The sequence below is a fragment of the Benincasa hispida genome, chromosome 4 (genome assembly GCF_009727055.1).
Source record: "Benincasa hispida cultivar B227 chromosome 4, ASM972705v1, whole genome shotgun sequence".
In the NCBI taxonomy this organism is placed as follows: Eukaryota; Viridiplantae; Streptophyta; class Magnoliopsida; order Cucurbitales; family Cucurbitaceae; genus Benincasa; species Benincasa hispida.
In genome coordinates this window covers 37,702,787-37,724,977 of record NC_052352.1, presented here as the reverse complement: position 1 = coordinate 37,724,977, position 22,191 = coordinate 37,702,787, and the positions used below count along the sequence as shown (strand labels likewise).

At 34.1% G+C, this 22,191-nt stretch overlaps 1 protein-coding gene across 1 annotated transcript; it reads left to right on the top strand.

Annotated features, from left to right (window-relative positions):
• Nucleotides 1-3,972: 3,972 nt before the first annotated feature.
• Nucleotides 3,973-6,461, top strand: LOC120075157 (ylmG homolog protein 2, chloroplastic). The gene is made up of 3 exons (XM_039028338.1): nucleotides 3,973-4,382; nucleotides 4,587-4,786; nucleotides 5,951-6,461. Exons 1-3 carry the CDS (start codon nucleotides 4,089-4,091, stop codon nucleotides 6,216-6,218), a joined length of 762 nt encoding a protein of 253 aa, XP_038884266.1. The 5' UTR covers nucleotides 3,973-4,088; the 3' UTR covers nucleotides 6,219-6,461.
• Nucleotides 6,462-22,191: the final 15,730 nt, after the last annotated feature.

The window sequence follows — 22,191 nt, the reverse complement described above, 5'->3', positions numbered from 1 at the left end:
CAAATGAATGATTTGAGAGAAGCACAGTGTGTTCCAGGGATCCAAATAGTTCGGAATCGCAAGAACATAACTTTAGTATTATCTTAAGCATCTTACATACACAAAATTTTGTCTAGATATAAAATGCAAAATTCCAAGAAAGGAATGTTACCTCTCAGACATGGAATTCATCTATCAAAGGAACAAAGTTTTAAGACACCTCAAGAGGTTGAGGATATGAAATGAATTCCATATGCATCAGCAGTAGGGAGTTTGATGTATGTCATGTTGTGTACACATCTCGATATATGCTATGTTGTTGGAATAGTCAACAGGTTTCTATCCAATCCTGGATATGATCATTGGACTGCCATTAAGAACATTCTCAAGTATCTTTAGAGAACGAGAGTCGAGAGATTATATGCTCGTATATAGTGCTGAGGATCTAATCCTTACTGAATACACTGATTCTGACTTCCAAACCGATATTGATTCAAGGAAATCAACTTCGGGGTTAGTATTCATTCTGAATGAAGGAGAAGTTGTGTAGAGAAGCATCAAGCAAAGTTGTGTTACTGACTCCACAATGGAAGCTGAGTATGTAGCTGCAAGTGAATCAGCAAAAGAAGCAGTATAGCTCAGAAAGTTCCTGACTGACCTGGAAGTAGTTCCCAATATGCACCTGCCTGTCACCCTCTATTGTGACAATAGTGGAGTAGTTGCAAATTCAAAGGAACCTCGAAAGCCATAAACGAGGAAAGAACATCGAGCGGAAGTACCATCTCATCAGGGAGATTGTACACAGAGAAGACATGATCGTCATACAGATAGCCTCGCAAGACAACTTAGCTGATCCATTTACAAAGGCCTTCTCGGCTAAAGTGTTTGAGGGTCACCTAGTAGGACTAGGTCTACGAGATATTTGTCACTAGGGCAAGTGGGAGAATTTATAGGTATCTGATGCTCTAGTTTATTGTATTTATACCTTTTATTCTCTCGGTGTAACTCAACATTATATATATTTGTATATATTGATCCACTGGAGTTTTCGTCCATGTGGGAGTATTGTTGGGTTTTATGTCCTAAAACTTGCAGTTTGTAAAATTAAACATATTCTATTATCAATAAAGATGTTATTCAACATTTCTTCAATAAAGTTGTTTTGAATCTATTAATTGCATTCATAAAGTCTAAATCCAAAAAACTAAGAGGGCTATTATATGAATACTTGAACTTTATGTAGGGACATAAAGATGGATCAAAGTTCGAGTAAATAGCCAAAACGGTCTACAGTATATGATTATGATTGGGTACCTTATTCTGGTAACACTATTGGATACGACCTACTCTATAGCTATTACAAGTTGTTGTAAAAGTACTACAAACAAAGTGATCTTGATTCGTTCATGTATTAACATGAGGAGTGGGGGCGTCCTATGCAATGAGTTTGCATAAGATCGGACCAAGAAATAAGTCACTCTTTATATATAATGTTGTTTACTTTTTAAGACTGACTGTTTCTCTTAGATGACCTAGGTAACTCGATTTTAATCCTAAGCTAACTATGAACTCCTGTCTACTCGGAATTATCCTTAGATTTGCATAGGTGAAGGTTGACTCAATAGCGCTGGCTCAGTAAGCCTCCCATTTCAAGGGTAAGATCGGGTAGATAACTGGGGACATAGGGTGGAAGACGAAATTCACGTCTACTCGATTTAGGGATAGGAGAAAAGTTGTTCTCTTAAATACTAAATCCAGGTCTTGAACAAAGGGGACCCACCCTTTCACTGGCCCGAGAGGGATTCAGTTTAATGATTGGATCATAAATCAAATTGTTCATTAGAGGATCAGTAGGAACTTAAGGAGCAAGACATAATATCGGGGGTAAAACAACATATTAACCTAGCAATTATTACGAACAACCTGTGAAGGGTCGGCTTACTGTTTATGGTTAAATCATGTGGATACAAATATATCTACAGTGAGGAGAGTGCAGCTATCGAGCTATAGTGGTGTGACTCAATAGTTAAGGAATACTGATTAATTCGGACTATAGTGTTTTAACCAATTAATCTTAATCGTTAGAGCTCATCTGTAGGTCCATAAGGTCCCTCTACTAGCTCATAAAATATGAACACCTTAAATTAATAAATTGAGTGAATTTGGAATGATATCAAGTTGAATTGTTCAAATTGAATTAGGGTTTGAATTTGAATAAGTTCAAAATCAAATTAGGGTTTGTTTAATTATATTCGATATAATTAACGTTTAATTTATTGAAATTAAATGAAATTGGTAAGTTTATAACATTTAAATATTGATTTAAATATTAATTGTATGAATAGAATTCATGTTTAAAATTAGGTGTGTGATTAATTTGATATTAATTAATTAAAAGTCAAATTAAATTCCAATTTTAAATTCAATTTAAGAAATTGAATTTTGATATTTAGGATTTGATTAATTATAAATTAATTAAATTATTTTTAATTAATTTTTGAATTAATTGAATTTTGAAATTAAAAATTGGAAAATTTGAATTAAGTGGGTTTTTTTCCTACAAACACCTCAAGTAGGAGGTGTTCTTCCAACAGCATACAAAAATCCCACTTAAATTACTGAAGCAGCTTCTGGCAATGAAGTTGCTGAAGTTACTTGCATGTATTCAGTGATTAAAAACACTGAATGATGAAGAACAAGAGAGTGATAGAGCTGGAGAAATTAGTTTTACTAGTTCATCTTCTTCTCCCTCTCAAACCCAAAAATACCTTCACCTAATTCACTCAAATTCGAGTTTCACCACTCAAATTCAAAGCTAAGAATAGTAGAGAAGATCTCTTGGTGGTTCACTGTTGATTTGGCGCTGAATTAACGGGAAGAGCAACTTGGATAAGGGAGAATTTATCAAAGGTATATGAATAGAAACCCTCTTGTATTTTTCTTGCAAAAGCATGCTTTTAGAATTCAAATTAAATGTAATTAGAGTGCTTATTGATTCTTTTGTTTCCATTGCATGTTTGTATATTCCATTAGTAATTTTGCTATACTAGCACTTGTGAACATCATTATGATATGAAAGATAAATATTTTATGCACACTTTCATTCTAAGATAAATGATGCATATTATATGAGCATAAACTGTTATGTTATTGAGTGCTTCAACATTTATGTGTAGAACATATTATTATCTTTTTTTTATATTAATGTTAAGTTAATAAGATTAAATAGATATAAAAAAAATCAATTCATAAGTAATTGAGGAGGAAAAAAATGTTTATTTTATTGGAATATGACATGATTTTGATGAAAAAATATAATTGTTTTGCAATTGAGTGTTCAAATTGTGTAATTGATATTAAATATATTACATTTTTCAAAAAGAGAAAAAAATATTGTCCAATTTTTAAGATTATTTAGTGTTCATGTTTGAGTGCTAAATACTTGTATTTAGTTATAATTTATTCAAAATATGTTTGGTGTTTAGAAATGAAGAAAAAAAATATGTTATGTAATTGAGTGTTCAAAAATTGAATTCAAAATTTGTGTTTAGTATATGAATACTTTATAGAGAATTCGTTATATTTTAAGAATGAAAAAAAATAGATTTTTTTGTCTTAAAAAAGTTAGGAAAATAAGTGTATAGTTGAAAATTAAAATCAACAATAACAAAAAAAAAAAAAAAGACAAAATCAATTTCATTTAGAAACCCAAACTCAACTCATCTCAGCATCTCAAACATCGCAAACATAGACTTTTTGACTCAATTCAACTCAATACCCCAAATGCTGACAATAATTATCAATAATTTTTCAGACAATACTTATCAACTCAACTTTTTACGCCAAACACCCCAAGAATTTTTTTCCATATTCAGCTGGTTGTTCTTTTTTTCCGACACGTGCCATGCAGATCTTGGTCCGGGCTAAGTAAATGAACTTATATTGGGCTCGTGTGTTGGGCCAATCGAGTGGATCAAAATTTCCCGTAGCTTCGAAATCACGGCGCGATCCGTGTGAGAGAAAGAGAGCTCTGGTGTTCGCTTCTGCATCTCTCTACAATCCGTTATCCTCTTCTTCCTCAGCTAGCTCTCAGAGACGAGCAAAGCAAGATGACTCCAGACGAGTCGTCACTTCTAAACCCTAGACGAACTTCTACGGCTTTTAACTTCTTTCCAAATTGCATATCCTCATTCTCACCTGCATTTTCTCAAACACCTTCTGGAGCATCCAGGAGAAGGAACGCCGAATTCGTCCCTCCATGTAATTTTCTTCGTGACGTCCATGACTCTTTTGCGTCAACTACTGAAAGTTGTATCAGATTTTTTCACTCATTGGCTTCTGAGAATCCATTTCTGCATAAATTGCTCTCGTTGCCTTCTGAGTTCCAGAGTTTTCGTCACCAGGTAACTTACTAATTGCAACTGTATTTTGACGGTTTCGTGAAATTCTGATTTGTGTTTCTTATGCAATCGCTCGCTTGCTTGCACTTCCGTCTGGTTGTACAGTTTGATTTCCAGCTAGAGTATGATCCGCTTCTTACGGTTGATTTTTCCCGGGGGGTTCGATTGTCTAATTTCTGCAGTACTTTGTGTTGAATTCTATTTCAGATCCACGGTATGAACTCCAGGAATTTTCGAGCTCTCTCCAGTCATAATTTTGCTGCAGTTTTGCCGGGGGATTCTGTGGCAGGACTTGTAGTCGCTAACGGTGTACAAAATTTCTTGAGCCTCTACAATACACTGTTAGTGGTCAGGCTAGTTTTGACTTGGTTTCCGAACACACCTCCCGCCATTGTTAGTCCACTAAGGTAACTTCTATTTGTTTTTAATATTACTACTAAAAAAGAAGAAGTAAGAAGAAGGACGTTTTCACAATGATTGATTGTGAGCCTGGAATGAGATATTTTAACTGAACATAGTACAGACCATTTATATCCTTATAACTCGAAAGAAGGAAATATCTGTAGTGGGTGTTGGGCCAGAGTGATTTAGAAGTTTAAAGTTTTGAAACTGTATATTGTTTAAATTTTTAGCTCTACTGATCCATCTCACACTAAAATTCACATATAAAAAACTACTGATTCGGTCATTTGCTATCTTTTGCTTAAGAAACAGATCTTAAAAACTTCTGTCAAACAAATATTATGGACAAAAAAAAAGGCAAGAACAACTCTTTTTTTTGTAGTTGAAAGAAGGTACTAGTTTGATGAATCTGTAAGACTACGATCTATTGGTGAGTTACAAGTTACAACAAAGTTCTCCAAATTGAGATTAAAAAGGACCTGCTATAATGAACAGAAGGGTGTTTTGTTTACACTAAAGAAAAGGGGTAGATAAAACCTGGTCTAAAAAACAATTAAAAGAGGAGGAAGTATCTTTGAAAAGGTAGACATTGATTCACCCCAAAGCAGCTAGAAAAAAAAGCAAGAATGACAGCCAACCATAAAACTTCTTTAGTACTACCAAAAGGATGATCAACCAAAACAGAAGCGAGAATGTCAAAAACGCTATTAGGAAATGTTAATGACCAGCCCAAACCCTCCAAAATAATTAGCCAAAAGCGGGATGCAAACTTTTTCTTATATATTAGAAGACAATAATTAGTTTTTAAGAGTCTGCTTGGAGTATTTTTTTGCTTAACGTTTTTTAGCTAAAAACACTTTTTTAAAGCATGTTTGGAATGATTGTCTAAATGCTTACAAAGCATTTTTTTAGTACAAAATATATATCGTGAGCCCTTCAAACTCATTCCAAGCAGACACTAAAACAGTAAACGGGCTCCAAGTTGGTCAAACAACCTAATAGTCATGGACTTATGGGTGCTGTGCTGCTATAGCTGATCGCGGTGCCCTTTCTTAGTTTGTCTTTAGATTAAAAACTATACAAAAAAAATTAAGAATTTGAAATAATATATACCCAAAAAAAGTTATGTAAAATTTTGTTCTAATTGTCATATTTTGTTTCTCTTTCAGCACGCTATGCGACCCATATTTGAACATATTTCGTGGGATTATCCCACCTCTTGGAGGAACACTTGATTTGTCTCCAATATTGGCATTCTTGGTCTTAAACGCCTTTACCAGCACTGCCGCTGCCCTTCCTGCTGAACTTCCAGCCCCAAATTCGTCTCTTGCAAATCCTACTCCTTTAGAAGGCTCCGTCGATCTTCCCGCATCACAAAAGAAATGGATGAGAAGGCTTCAGGGAAGTGGAAAAAAGAAGGCTGATGCTGCTCAATAGCCTATAATTCAGGTTGGTATCTGTTGATTGAGCTCAATTTATTTGAAACTGCGACACTCTTTCATCCTTGTATTCTCTCTATTGTAAAGTGCGGTTGATGGGATTACTACTTTGTGCCAATTTTCTTGATTGTGTACACTGTAAATCTTTTAGTTCAGTCAAATTGGTGAGATCGCTTTCTTTCATCTATATCAAGGCATGTAAATTTTATATTGAATAGATTTTTCAGACTATTTACCTCTACCCTCTGTTTTTCTTCCATAATTTTGAAGAATTTAAAAATAATTCCTTTGTCCCGTTTGAATGGCGATTTTTTTAAAAAAATTATTATTATTATTATTATTAATAATTATTTGGTTTTTTATTTTTAAAAATTAAGCTCATAAGTTATGAATATTACCTATTGATTTATTTGTTTCGTTACTACTTTTTAGTGTGTTCTCACAACTAAATAAAGTTTTGAAAATTAAAGAAAATAGTTTTTAAAACTTGTTTTTGTTTTTTCAAATTTGACTAAGAATTCAAGTATAGAAAGGATGAAAACAATGATAAAGAAATTGTGAAAAATAAACATAATTTAAGAAACAAAAAATATAAAACCAAATAGTTCAAACATAGTCTACTTTTTATAGTTTTCAAAACTTAACATAATTTTGATAATATAAGTAAAAAACCAGATGACAAAATATAGAATCTTATGAATGTAAGTAGTATTTATAAACTTAATGTTCAAAAATTAAAAACCAAATATATCCAACATTATAGATACTATAGTAAAAAATTATAGTCAGATATTTTCTCAATTTAAACCTGAAAAAAAAAAGTCAAACGTCTTAAAAAGATATTTTCTTGATTTGAACCTTAAACAAAGCTAGTTATTGTTCCATATCCTCATATAGAAGTTTTAAGAGAAACTAATAAACTAAAAACAGGAATTTCTAATATCAAAAAGGAAATTTACAAATTAGCTTTGAACCTATTGAAATTGATAATAGAGCCAAAGAAATTTCTCATGAATCCTTCATCAACCTTATTAATAAAGTTCAATTACAAAAAGAGTATTCTATAATTGACTTTGTAATAAATAAAGAATACAATTTGATCTCCAAAAATTCTAATTGATTTAGGAGTTGATCCAAATTGTATACAAGAAAACCTAATATCTACAAAATACTTCAAAAAAATATCTGAAAAAGTAGAGGATGCAAATGGTCAACTATTAAATATTCGTTATAAACTTTAGAATGAACATATATGTAATCAATGATACTGTTTTAAAAATACTTTTACATTGGTTAAAGACATGAAATAATTTTTGGGATTTCATTTCTCTCTCAACTTTGTCCAAAATAATTTTTACCTGGACTAATCTACAAAATTTTTTATCAAAACATTATTTTTAAATTTATAAATCCAATATCTACTAAAACAATACAATATATACAAAACTCTTCAACTTTTAAAACTATCAAATCTACTAAAAGAAAGTTGCAACAAATACAAATATTAAAAGAAGAGATAATCATAAAAGAATTGAACAATTAAACGATCCACATATTCATAATGCAATTAGTTTATTTAAGGAACTGAATGAAAAAAAATATGTTCTTCTATTTTTAATTCCTTATAGGAATGGAAGTAACGTATTATTGATCTTCCTTATATCGAAAGTTTTCATGAGTCGAAAAGTCTTACCAAACGAGATCAAATGAATGAGAATTACTGCAATATTACTATTAAGAAATTCAAGAACTATTAGACAGAGGTCTTATACGACCAAACAAATCACTTTGGAGTTGTGTAACATTTTATGTTGATAATTAGATAAAAATTGAACTAAGAATACCAAACCTTGTAAAATATCTATAAACATTTAAATTTTGTTTTAGAATGAATTAGATATCCTAATCCAAATAAATAACACTTAATAAATCATATACATAATACTTTTCGATTTTCTCAAAATTTGATATTGATTTTGACAAATAGAAATTACTGAAAAAAGATAAATATAAGATCACATTCAATGGACAATATCAATGGAGTGCGATGTCGTTTGGTCTAAAGAATATTCCTTTGTTATTTCAAAATATAACAAATGAGATTCATGTTAAAACTTTATGTTAAATTTAACATAAATGAGATTCATATTAAAACTATAAGTTAAATTTAATGTGAATGGGATTCATATTAAAACTATATTTTATGAGAGGAAAATACATTTGGATATGATTCAAATGCAATATTGATTAACTATATATGATATTTATTATTTAATATTAATTAATTGGGTTAATTAATAATTAATAATTAATTTAATTTAATTTAATTTAATAAATTAAATAATAACTCTCCTGCAATTACAAGGGAGTTAACTCCCTCACTTCTTATGTAGAATACTTTTGTATTTGGATGAACCCATAAGAAAAATCCATATCTCTCTCAATCACAACTTATTCTAAAAAAATTGTAGAGATAGAATTTCTTTGTAAAAGTTCAAAAACTCTTCACTATCTTCCAAAAAGGTTTCCACAAACCTTTTTCTTGCCCAAAAATAGCAGAGAAGACCTTGTGGTGATGTTTTTCGAGACCCAAGAAGAGTTGCAAAGATTGTGATTACAGTGAAGAATTTTTTTAGAATAGATGATATTATTATACAACAATGAGGAGGATCCCATAGTCTGGGATCAAGGCATCAATGCAACAAAGCACAAGTAAAGACAGGGCAACAAAATGCAAACAAATCCAACAAGATAAAACTTGAACATAACCAAACATAAATGAAAAAAAAAAAGCCAGGGAGAAAGCTAGAGAAGAGAGACCAAAACCCCACAACTAGGGACAAAAACAAAACAGAGAGCAACAACAAGTTTAAAAAGAAGAAAAGCAACCGTAACATGCTAGATAAGACCAAGAAGATCAACCCGCCAGGAAGCAGTACGAGCACGAACCGTAGAGACCATAAGGTGAAACAAAGCAGACACTGACCTCGATCTACCTTCATGCAGCCACCAATTACGTTCCTGCCAGATGTAGTAGATGGAAGCACACCATAATACACGGAACAACTTACTACACAACCCTTTACCCGACTCCACTCGGTTCAACCAACTCAACTCGACATCCCAACCCACCACCCGATGCAACGAACCTAACTGACGCAACACACCAGACCACACCTCTCTCCCAAATCCACACTCAAAAAATAAATGATCCCGAGACTCTATACCTCCCACACACATAAGACACCCCCCCTCTGACAACATACCCTAGCTCTTCAACCAATCTTGCGTACCCAACCTGTCCCTCACAGCTAACCATGCATAGAAGGAGTGGCGCAGAATACCACCCCATGCCCACAAAATACTAGCCCAAGACCTGTCTCTTATACACATCTAGATGTGTATAAGAGACAGACTCAACCAACTCAACTCGACATCCCAACCCACCACCCGATGCAACGAACCTAACTGACGCAACACACCAGACCACACCTCTCTCCCAAATCCACACTCAAAAAATAAATGATCCCGAGACTCTATACCTCCCACACACATAAGACACCCCCCCTCTGACAACATACCCTAGCTCTTCAACCAATCTTGCGTACCCAACCTGTCCCTCACAGCTAACCATGCATAGAAGGAGTGGCGCAGAATACCACCCCATGCCCACAAAATACTAGCCCAAGACACCCTAAGACGACGAGGACGCAAACTCTCCCCAGCACTACTGATAGAAAACTGACCACTAGCACTCGACTCCCAAACCCAATAATCCTCTCCCTCACCCTAGGTCCCACTGCCTGAATAAAACCCCAGATCTCGAACAACTCCCAAGACACTGTAGGCCAACTCCAACCTTCCTCATTATCTAAGAACTCCGATAACCAGGCCTCCAAACTACTCCCTGCATCATAAACCACCGTAGACCCATATGAATCCAAAATTGCACCCCTCGGCAACCAAGGATCCCATCAAACAAAACAAGACCGTCCATCGCCGACCATCAAACGAACCAGATGCTTGAATCTATCTCTACAGCGCAAGATAGCCCTCAAGCACCAATACCTCCCAACCTCACTCTGAACAGCCCACAAAGACCACCCCTGGAAAATATACGCCTCCACCCACGTCACCCATAATGAACCCGATTTAATTAAGAGAAGCTAGAGCAGCTTCATAATAACAATCTGATTCCATGAAGCCACATGTTTCACACCCAAACCCTCCTCTCCCAACGGCAAGCACACCTCATCTCATGCTACTTGTGCACCACCTCGACTCACCGTACTTCCTTTCCATAAATAACTACGTAACAGACAATCAACCTCATGAGTTACACACGCAGGCACTAAGAAGATGCTACACCAAAACACCTGAAAGGATTGTAAAACATACCTAACAAGCTACAACCTTCCAGCAAAAGAGAGGGACCGCCCTTCTAGCTTCTAATACGAGCTGTAATCCTCTCTATTAAAGGCGCACAATCCACAACCCTCAACTAACCAACCAATAATGGTAACCTCAGATACCTAACAGGCAGCGAACCAAGAGAGAAACCCATAAACGCAGCTAGTACCTCCGCCTCCCCAGACTCCGCACCTGCAATAAATATGGAACTTTTTCTAACATTACCAACTAACCTAGATAGCCCTGCAAAATCCGCTACGACCTGCCTCACAAACTCCAAAGAATCTCTCTCAGCTGCACAGAAAATCATCAAATCGTCTGCAAAAACCAAATGAGTCAGACCGACATGCTCACACTAATCATGGAATCTAAACCACACAGGAGGTTTATTCAACAACCTGGATAAGACCTCTATCACTATCACAAACAAAAAGGGAGACAACGGATCCCTCTGCCTCAACCCCTTCCTACCAGGAAAAAACCCCTCAAGGGAACCATTAATCATCACAGAGAACGTAGGTGAAGTAACACAAGCCCTCACCCACTTAGATATACACATCTAGATGTGTATAAGAGACAGCCACTGATGAAATCAGGCAACCACAACCGCAATCTCTCAGCTAAGATCCTCGAGATACACTTATACACAACATTGCAACAAGAGATAGGACGAAACTCCTCCATACGTTCAGTCCCCCATCTTTTTGGGATAAGAGTAATAGCAGTAGAGTTAACTCCACCAGGAAGGTAACAGGACTCAAAAAAGTTCAGCACAGCATTACATAAATTATCCCTAACCACATTCCAAGCAACTTTGTAAAAATCCACCGAAAACTCATCGGGCCCAGGAGCCTTCCTAGACTTCATCGAGAATAAGATCTTCTGAATCTCATCCCGACTCATTGGACGACTAAGCGCCCCCACCCCCTCCTCGGACCAATTACCCAATCCGGGCAGTAAGATCTCTATACCTCACCGGCTGAGACCCCAAACTACCTCGAAAGAACTCAATTGCCACCCCTGCCACTCTATCATGCACCGGCTTGCGAGTCCCCCTAGCATCCACAACCGTAAATAAACCACTGTAACTGCAATGAGATTGAACATAGCAATGGAAGAATGTCGTGTTCATATCATCTAACTCCAGCCACCTCACCCGGCCTTCTGACGAAGAGACGCCTCCTCCAATCTAGCCACTAACCAGAACACCTCAGTGGCCCAAGCCGCCTCCACACATACTGACTCTGAGTGAAGATCCCTCTCCACCTCACCTGAGCAGCCTCCATAATCTGCCTAGCCACTCATACCTCCTCAGATAACACAGAGATACGTCTATCAAACGAAGCACGTAACACCATCTTCACTACCTTCAAATTTTGCTCCTCAGACCTTCTCCACACTGATTTAATATTATCAATAAAATCATCAGCCTCTGCCCAATGAGAAAAATAACGAAATGAAGGAGGCGACCTACTCCTCATCTCCCCTATAGAAACTAGAAGAGGACTAAGATCAGAAATCTTCCACTGACCAACCCTAACCTCCAAATACGGAAAAGCTACCTTCCACGCCTCATTAGACAAGCAGCGATCCAACCGGTGCAAGATACCATCCCCTGAATTTTACTAGTCCAAGTAAACCAGTTACCTATCACACCCAACTCAACCAGATTTACCTCTAACAACATCCCATCAAATTCCTCCATCTCCCTCAAGCTAGGGCAACCTCCAAAATCCTCTGAACTACTACAAATAGCATTAAAATCCCCTAGAACAACTCTAGAAAGCTGCCACAAGGCACACATATCAATCAACTGAGACCACAAGTTTCTCCTCTCGCTCACGTGATTAGAGGCATACACAACACCAATATGCACCTTAGCACTAGATACAATATCCACCAAGGTTCCAGAAATGAACTAATCTCCACTGACATCTATAAAAAAATCATAGACACTCTTCTGCCACATCACCCATATCCTCCAAACTCCCCTCCCACTGTAACTACACACACATCTCCAAGCAGCACCAAACCTGCCCACCACCATATCAAAGTTCTCGTGACGAACCCTCGTCTCAAGCAAACAACAAAAGGTAACAGAGAAGGAAACCAGGAAATTTGCCACCACCCTACACTTAACGGGGTCATTCAATCCCCTAACATTCCAAAATCCGTAATTCCCGGGGACCCATAAACTATTCTGCTCCTCAAGGGCATGGAACCCGATGACCCACTGCCTCCCCTGTGCCCTACACCTTCTCTATCACGCCGACGATGACTAACCATAGTAAACTCGTCATCACTTCCTGCACCTCTATTCCCAACCACTGGGCTAACTTCTCTCCCATCAATACCCAAATCCTCCTACCCCTTCTTCACACTCACACGTCCCCCAGACACCCCTCATTCACAGCCAAAACACATAGTTCTTGACTCTTTGCCAAACCTTGTTTCTCACACATCGCCTCTGGATGCCCAAAGGAACCACAACAAGCACACCTACGGGGTTTCCACTCATACACTACTGGAATAATAAACTCCTGACCCCGCATTCTAACAGTGACTGAATAGGGCATTAACGAATCACCATCCACCTGAACACAAACCCTCACATACGATAACCGTCGCCGCTCTCTTGTTGCAACATCAAAAGAGATTGGTTTACCCACGACACTTATACACATCTAGATGTGTATAAGAGACAGCCACAAACTCATACACTACTGGAATAATAAACTCCTGACCCCGCATTCTAACAGTGACTGAAGGGGGCAATAACGAATCACCATCCACCTGAACACAAACCCTCACATACGATAACCGCCGTCACTCTCTTGTTGCAACATTAAAAGAGATTGGTTTACCCACGACACTAGCCAACACTGCTAAACCCCTATCCATCCACAACTCTAGGGGGACATGTTCCAGTTTAATCCAAATAGGAACATAATCAAAAACAAAAGTTTCAGGAACAATACATGGAGACCACTATCGTAATAAGATGGGTTTGCCACCCAAGTGCCATGGACCATTCTCAAGTACCCAATCCCGTGACTCGGCCTTCTGAAATTTAAAGATAATCAACCCATTTTCCAACAAGGTAATAGTTGGCATCTCTACGCGTCCCCAAATTCTCTGAATAAGGCGAAAAATAACAGAATACGAGAGTTTGGCATCCATAAATTGACCAACCAAAGATTTCTCCCATAAACACACACCTGCATCAATAATCTCCTCATAAGGTTCAACAATAACTTTGTCATTTTCAACCAATGGGGGAATAAACTCTAAATTACCCCTCAAATTTGATCCAAAAAAGGCCGCACACAAACTTTCATCTTTCACACTGGAACTAGAACCAACTGAACCACACCGCTCCTCCAACCGGTCTGATTTTCGACCAAACCCCCCACACAGTGAAGAATTGGTGAAGATTAAAGAGTAGTCTTCAAAGGTAATCTTTTTTCCGTTAAAGTTCTTCATAGTTAAAAGCATGCTTAGTTAATTAAAAACATGAACAATCAATCGCTTCTGCACAGGATTCAATCTATTCAGAAATCACCGATAAAAATCAACTGCAAATATTTTTATGATATTTAAATTATATATAATATTTGTAGGATTGTATCAATAGCAGTGGAAGCACAAAGATCATTTAAGTACTCAAATTCACTAATTTTGGCATAATATAAAGCATGCTTCTACAGAAAAATGGGTTTCAAGACATACCTCTTGTAGAACTTCTTCAAAGCTCCATCTCCAGTTGCTATCTTCTCCATATCGTTGTAGACCACTTCAAGATCTTCCCCACTATTCTCTTGGTGCTCTAGATTGAGTTGTGCGACTCAAAACAAGCTTGAATCAAGGGATGAAGGAGAAAAGCTCACTGCAGCAACCATGTTGAAGAACCATTCTTCAAACCGAATTTTCTCTCAAAATTCTGTAGATTACATGCCCGATTTTCACTCCAATCTCTTCATTATATTGCATATCAACATGCAAAGAGAAGAGTTGCATGAGCTGCAGCTCATGCTTGGAGAAGACAAGGCAAATATATTGCTATATGTGTGAGCTAGTTAAGTGATGGATAATGGAAAAAACCCATTTTTCCATTTTGTATTTTTGTTTTCTTTTCCTTTTTCAATTTTATCTAGAAATAAAATTTTGATTTAAAAAATCCATTTGATTTTAAAAAGAAAAATTAATTAATTATTAAATAAAACTTAATTAATTTAATATCAAATATTAAATTAATTTTAACACATATCCATCTTTATATATTTAAATCATATTTAAATATATAAATTCTCCTATTCTGTTTAATTCTAAAATTAAACATAATTATATCTCATATAATCACCAATTCCCTTAATTCTAATTTAAACGTTTCAAATTAACTCATCACGCTATTCTAGAGCTAGTCCATTACGAGCTAGTAGGGGGCCTACAGATCATGGGCTCCAACGATCCAAGAATAATTGGCTAAACTCATTAGACCAATTAATCCCCATTCGTTAACTAATGGGTCACTCCACTAAAGCCCATAGTTGCATTCCTCCCACTGTAGATATATTATGTTCACATGATTTAACCATATTCAGCAAGTCGACCCTTCACAGGTTGCTTATAATAATGGCTAGGTCAAATATCTATTTTACCCCGAGCTTACGTCTTATTCTTCAAGTCCCTACTGATCCTCTAATGAACAACTGGTTTGTGATCCAATCACCAAACCGAACTCTCTCAGCCCAGTGAAAGGGTGGGATCCCTTGTTCAAGACCTGGATACAGTACTTGAGAGAACAACCTTTCTTCTATCCCTAAATCGGGTAGGCGTAAAATCTGTCTTGCACCCTATGTCCCCAGCTATCTATCCGGTCTTACCCCTAAAATGGGAGTCTTATCGAGTCAACGTTGTTGAGCCAACCCTCAACTATGAAAATCTAAGGGCAATTCCGAATAAACAGGAGTTCATAGTTAGCTCAAGATTAAGATCGAGTTACCTAGGTCATCTAGGTGAAATAGTCAGTCTTAAACAGTAAACAACGTTATAAAGTAAGAGTGACTTATTTCTTAGTCCTGATCTTATGCAACCTCATTGCATAGGACGCCCCACTCTTCATATCATAACATGTACGAATTAGGATCACATTGTATGTGGCACTTTACAACTCTTTGTAACAACTACAGAGTAGGCCGCATCCAATGGTATTACCAGAATAAGGTACCCAACCTCATTCATGTACCATAGATCATTTTGACTATTTACTCGAACCGATCCACTCGTATGTCTCCACATAAAGTTCAAGTACTCATACAATAGTTATGGGTCTTAGTTTTTAGACTTTCATACAATTTATGAAATCAATAACAAATATATTGATTATAGAAAATGTTTATCATTTTATAAACTGTGAGTTTTAGGACATAAAACCCAACAATATTTTAATATGTGAACCACTTTATAAAAAACTTATAAAAGCTCCTTCTCATTTGACTCATTAGCATACATGCATTATCAAAACCATCGAGTGTCTAGTTAAAGGTATTTCAAGTGTGCCATATCAATTCACATGCATCACTTAGAGTATAAATAAATGCGTACGATATAGGTTATGATGCTTGAAATTGTAGGATGCGGTTCCTCACAGAAGACACAAATATCACACAAGACATCCTAGCAAGACCAGAGACAATAACAAAGTAACAAATAATAAATCAAGAATAAACACACAAGAATTGATAACCCAGTTCAGTGGTAAACCACCTACGTCTAGGGGTTAGTGTGCCCAGGAAAGATAATTCACTAATATGCAAAAGTCTGCGATGACAACGTTGTATTTATCTGTAAATAACGATGGTTACAGTGACACACGTAGGGCTTAACTTAGCCAATCACCTAGGCTCCCCTTAAATGTGAGACTCCCTCTCGCTCGAACTTAGGCTCCTCTAAGTGTGTGAAACTCCCTCTCACTTGAAGATATCTTTCCTTCTTCTTGTGAACTCATTTCACATGAGAACTTATGCTCCCCCTAAGTCTTGATAACTCCCTTCTCGATGAATAGAAACTCAAGATCCCTCGAGGTTAAGAAACCTTCTTGATCAGCTTTTTCTTCAGTTCTCCCTAAGACCTAACAATACTTCGTAATATTAAAACGTTTACGATAAGAACAATATGAAGAATATGTTACCACAAGCAAAGAATAATTTTTCCTCCTTCAAATAAGCACTATGCATAAAGCACTCTGTCAAACTCAATTAATGATCTCCCAAAATAAGACATGCGACAACCCTAGCTATAAATTTTTTTGGATTTCAATAACACACAGAAAGATGGAAAATATCCTCACACAAAATTGACAAATCACCAAAAAGGAAAAAACACCCCAGAGAATAATATACTGCAGAATAATTTAAATAAGGAAAGAAATATTCTACAGAATTAGTATATTGAGTAATAGCCTCTGAGACAACCCATAAACTGTCCAAGGAGCAAATGTCAAGAATCTTAAACATATATATTGGCAATATCATAAATCTAACAATGGTACTTTTAAACAATCTATTAATGGTCAATAACAATTAGTTAGATATCATTCAAACATCTAACTAGAATTTCGGGAAAATTATTCCACGATAAAAAAAAGAAAATTTATTGGTCCCAATAAAATTGCCTTTTCAAAAAGTGATACTATTTGGGTTTTAATTCTAACAAAATAGAATCATAGTACTTATGATGAATGGTCTCGTCCATTTATTTCTCAAGCATGTTATACTTCTTAGCATAGATGATGATTGGACATGTGAATTTTGAAATTGATAATAGATTAATTGTTCAATCAAAACACTTAATCAAATTTGTTGACGCGAGCATAACTCAACTGACATACGTGTGTGTTAATACTTTGTTAGACATAGATACATTATTTAAAAGTTACACACTGTTGTCAACCTCTACTCAGAATATGTAATAGAAATTATATTTTGAATATTATTTCTTTCAAAATTGTTTGAGAAAAAAATTTAGACCATAGAAGAATTGTAAACTAGTTTGTGACATTGATATAATTTGATTACGGCTGGCCCTTGAAATTCAATTATACTCAACCAAGAAAACATAAATGCATAAGTCTCTTCCAATAATGATAGTAAGTTCTTGATCGTAAGATTTGTGGTTTGAATCCCTTACCCTATTGTACAATGAAAAAGACATTTAATCAAATTTAATCTATTGTGTGAATTAACTAAATTCATTTAATTAAAATTTGTCAAAATATTTAGGTTTGGTTTGGTAACCATTTTATTTTATTTTTTTTTACTTTTGAAAATTAAGTCTATTTCCTCCCTATATCTTATAATGATTTGCTTCTTTTTAAGTACAATGGTTGAATTCTTAGCTAAATTTAAAAAACAAAACAACTTTTAAAAGCTACGGCCCGTTTGGTAGTCATTTGGTTTTTTTTTTTTTTTTGAAAATTAAGCTTATTTAACCACATTTCTTACAATGATTTGCATCTTTTTTAAATATAATAGTTGAATTTGGCTTGATTTGTTAAACCATTGATGAAAAGTAGATAACAAATGAAGAAATTTGAAGGTAAAAATAGTGTCTATCGACTTAATTTAAAAAAAAAAAAAAAAAAACTGGTTACAAAACTAGGTCTTAATCAAATTTAATCTATTGATAATAGATTCCTTTTGTGGTAGTTATAACTGGAAATCTATTAAAATTTTTATGGATTAAAATTACACAAACTATATAAGAATCTCAAGGTACACTCTAAAATGTTTAGGTTTGACACATATATGCAAATCAAAATCAATAAATTTACATTAATAGAAAAATAATTAAAAAAATTATTTCAAATAGTAAAACTATTGAAAATATTTACAAGATATAACAAATTTTTAGAACTATCAATGATAGACGCTGATATACTTCTATCAGTGTCTATCAGTGATATTGATAACACTTATGAAGGCTATCAGCGAATAGTTTTAAAATTTTATTATATTTTGTTAATATTTTGGTTCATTTTTCTATATTTGAAAACAATCCTAATAATTAGTACGATTTTTCAAAAAAAAAAAAAAAACAAAAAAGAAGAAAAATAATATTTTAATGTAAATTAAAGTTTGAATTAAGTAAGTAGCCAAATATATCCCAATTAAAATAAAAAAAACAACAATTTTCGATCACCAAATAATATTATGATTTCTTTAAAAAAGAAAAAAAATCAAAATTTGAAATTAAATGGGCAATCAAATGATCAAAATGAGAATTAATATTTTTAAAATTACTGGATAATTAACATAAAAGTTAAATAACAATTGAGAAACATTTGGTTAAGATGGTAAGTAATCAAATCATTCAAATAATTTTTTTTTTCGATTACTATATCATTACTACCATTGTCTTCCTAAATTATTTTGCTTTAAATTAAAATTTGAAATTATATAGGTGATCAAATATATATATAAATGTATTCCTTTAATTAGTAGGCAATTAATATGAAATTAAAAAAAAATCATATTCTGGTTTAAAATAAAAATCATAATCAAATGATACAAATCACAATTAAAATATTATTATTTAAAATGGTACAAAAACTAAAAAAAAAAAAAAAAAAAAAAAAAAAAAAAAAAAAAAAACTTTTGGTCCCTAATTTTTCACATAATAACAATTGAATCTAGAAGCTTACTTTGTAACAATTTGGTCTATATACATCTTGTAGCAATTTAGTTTACTGAACTTTATCATGTATCTATTTAAATCTTGCACTTTCAAATTTGTAACAATTCAGTTCATATTTGTGATAAATCTCATCAAAATTAAATATCAATTTAGATTGCATAACATTCCATCTTTTATAGTTTATAGACAAATTTGATCCATAAATTAGTCTACTCAATTTATACGTGTAAGAAACTCCATTAAATCTTAATAATATTGAATTGTTACATTTTGTAAAGTAGGAAAAACTAAATTAGAAATTTGAGACTAAACTATTACATATCTAAAAGTACATAGACTAAATCTATACAAACTAAACTTTAGGGACTAAATTGTTACTTTTACTTAAAGTTGAGCGTTATATTTATAATTGAATAATTATTTTTAATTTAAAATTTTAGTATAAAATGCTATAGTTTTCATGTGATACTTTTGAATAATTTATTAATTATTTTTATAACTACCCAACTTTTCTAGAATGGGATTCTGACAGCTACTATATGCATGTATAAATCTCAAAACGACATTTTCACAAAATTTGACTAAATTCAAAATTTTAAAATAAAATCTCTGTTCGGGGTACCCCAACTTTAATTTTAAAATAAATCAAATAAAAACCCAATGAAATGTTCAAAGAATTTAAAGGTTTAATTACAAACTAGAAATTGCAAACATAAGAAAAATATATGCGGAAGTGATGTCAAGTCCAAGGCCTGATCATGAACTCCTCTTGTCATTCGCCGTTCCGTCCTTTCCTTTTATCTTATATATATATATATATATATATATAGAGAGAGAGAGAGAGAGAGAGAGAGATAAAAGAGTGAGTATAAAAATACTCAGTAAGTGACCGACTACTTGGCCTATTAGGTGTACAGGTTAGTATCCCTATCAAGACAAAGATCTGCATCTCAACATAGGCATAGGCATAACAGCATAAGAGACAAACCCAAAGGCACACTTTTATCGAAAGTGACTTCGAAGAGACGTAATAACATAATCGTAGGTGGTGATCCCATAAGGACATCGAAACATACTCAGGGGATGAACACAGTCCGATAGGGTTACTAACAGTCACCACTATGATAGAATGTACAAGCATACAACGGAACAATCAGAATCAATAACCACTCTAATTACATTTAATTTGAGTTTCAAAGCATTCAAGAAAACAATTTTCAGGAAAGAGGGTTTCAAGAACACAATACCTTTGAAGAAATCCACCAAATTCAAGCTGCTTTCCACGAATTTGAGTTGCAAATGATCAGTGGACAACCAATAGATCTTCTCTACTATTCTCCAACTTGGGTTTGAGTGGTGGAACTCACAATTGAGATCAATTAGGTGAAGAAGAGTAAGGGTTTTGGAGGATTTTTAGAACTTCAGCAAGTTCTTTAGAAAAACCCAAAAATCTCTCTTAAATTTCTGATAAATTGAAGTATTTAACCACTTGATACATGCAAGCACTACCTCATGCAACTAATTGACACTTCAATTAGCAAGGAGAGAGTGGGCTAGGTGTGAGTTTAAGGAGAATCCACTTCAATTGGAAAAATCCACTAAATATTTGGATTTTTAAATTTAAAATTTGGAAATTTATCTAAAAATTGATTTAATTCAAAATTAATCAAATATAAAATTTAATTTCTAATATTTAATTTGAAAATTGAAAATTAATTTGATTTTAATTAATTAAATAATAATTTAATATCAAATATTAAATTAATTAAACACCTATATCATACATAATCCTCTTCATGTAATTAATATTTAAATCATTATTTAAATATTTTAATATCTCCGATTACGTTTAATTTCAATAAAATTAAACGTTCCATTATATCAAATATAATTATCCAAACCCTAAATTGAATTTGAACATTTCAAATTCAAACCCTAATTTGAAATTTGAACACTTCAAGTTAAAACCCTATTTATGATTTGAACATTTGAAAACTACTCAATTTACTAATCCAAAGGAAATTTTACGAGCTAGTAGAGGGACCTTATGGACCTACAGATCATGAGCTCCAATGATTTGAGATTAATTGACTAAAATCTTTAGACCAAATTAATCAATATTCGTTAACTACCTAGACACATCACTATAGCTAAGTAGTTGTACTCTCCTCACTGTAGATATATTTTTGTCCACTTGATTTAACCATAATTAGTAAGTCGACTCTTCACAGGTTGTTCGTAATATCGATTGGGTCAAATGTTGTTTTACCCCCGAAATTACATCTTGCTCTTTAATTCCCACTGATCCTCTAATGAACAATTGGTTTGCGATCCAATCACTAAACCAAGTCCTTCTCGGTCCAATGAGAGAGTGAGGCGCCTTGTTCAAGATTTGGATTTAGTACTTAAGAGAACAACTTCTCTACTATCCCTAAATCGGGAAGTGTGAATTTTGTCTTGCACCCTATGTCCTCGGCTATCTACCTGGTCTTACCCTTGAAATGGGAGGCTTATTGAACCGGTGCTATTGAGCCAATTCTCACATATACAAGTCTAAGGATAATCCTAAATAAATAGGAGTCCAGAATTAGCTCAGGATTAAGGATGAGCTATCTAGGTTATCGATTTGAAACAGTCAGTCTTAAACAGTAAAAAAATATTATAAGTAAGAGCGACTTATTTCTTGGTCTGATCTTATGCAAACTCATTATATAGGACGCCCTCACTTCTCATGTCACTACTTGAACGAATCAAGATCACTTCGTTTGTAGCACTTTACAACAAATTGTAACAACTACATCGCATTGATATTATTACCAGAATATTGCACCCAACCTTATTCATATATAATAGATCATTTTGGCTAT

Coding starts and splice junctions, on each gene's coding strand:
- LOC120075157 (XM_039028338.1), top strand. CDS start 4,089: ATGACTCCAGACGAGTCGTCACTTCTAAACCCTAGACGAACTTCTACG. Junction 4,383..4,586: donor TCCAGAGTTTTCGTCACCAG/GTAACTTACTAA, acceptor ATTCTATTTCAG/ATCCACGGTATGAACTCCAG. Junction 4,787..5,950: donor GCCATTGTTAGTCCACTAAG/GTAACTTCTATT, acceptor TTTCTCTTTCAG/CACGCTATGCGACCCATATT.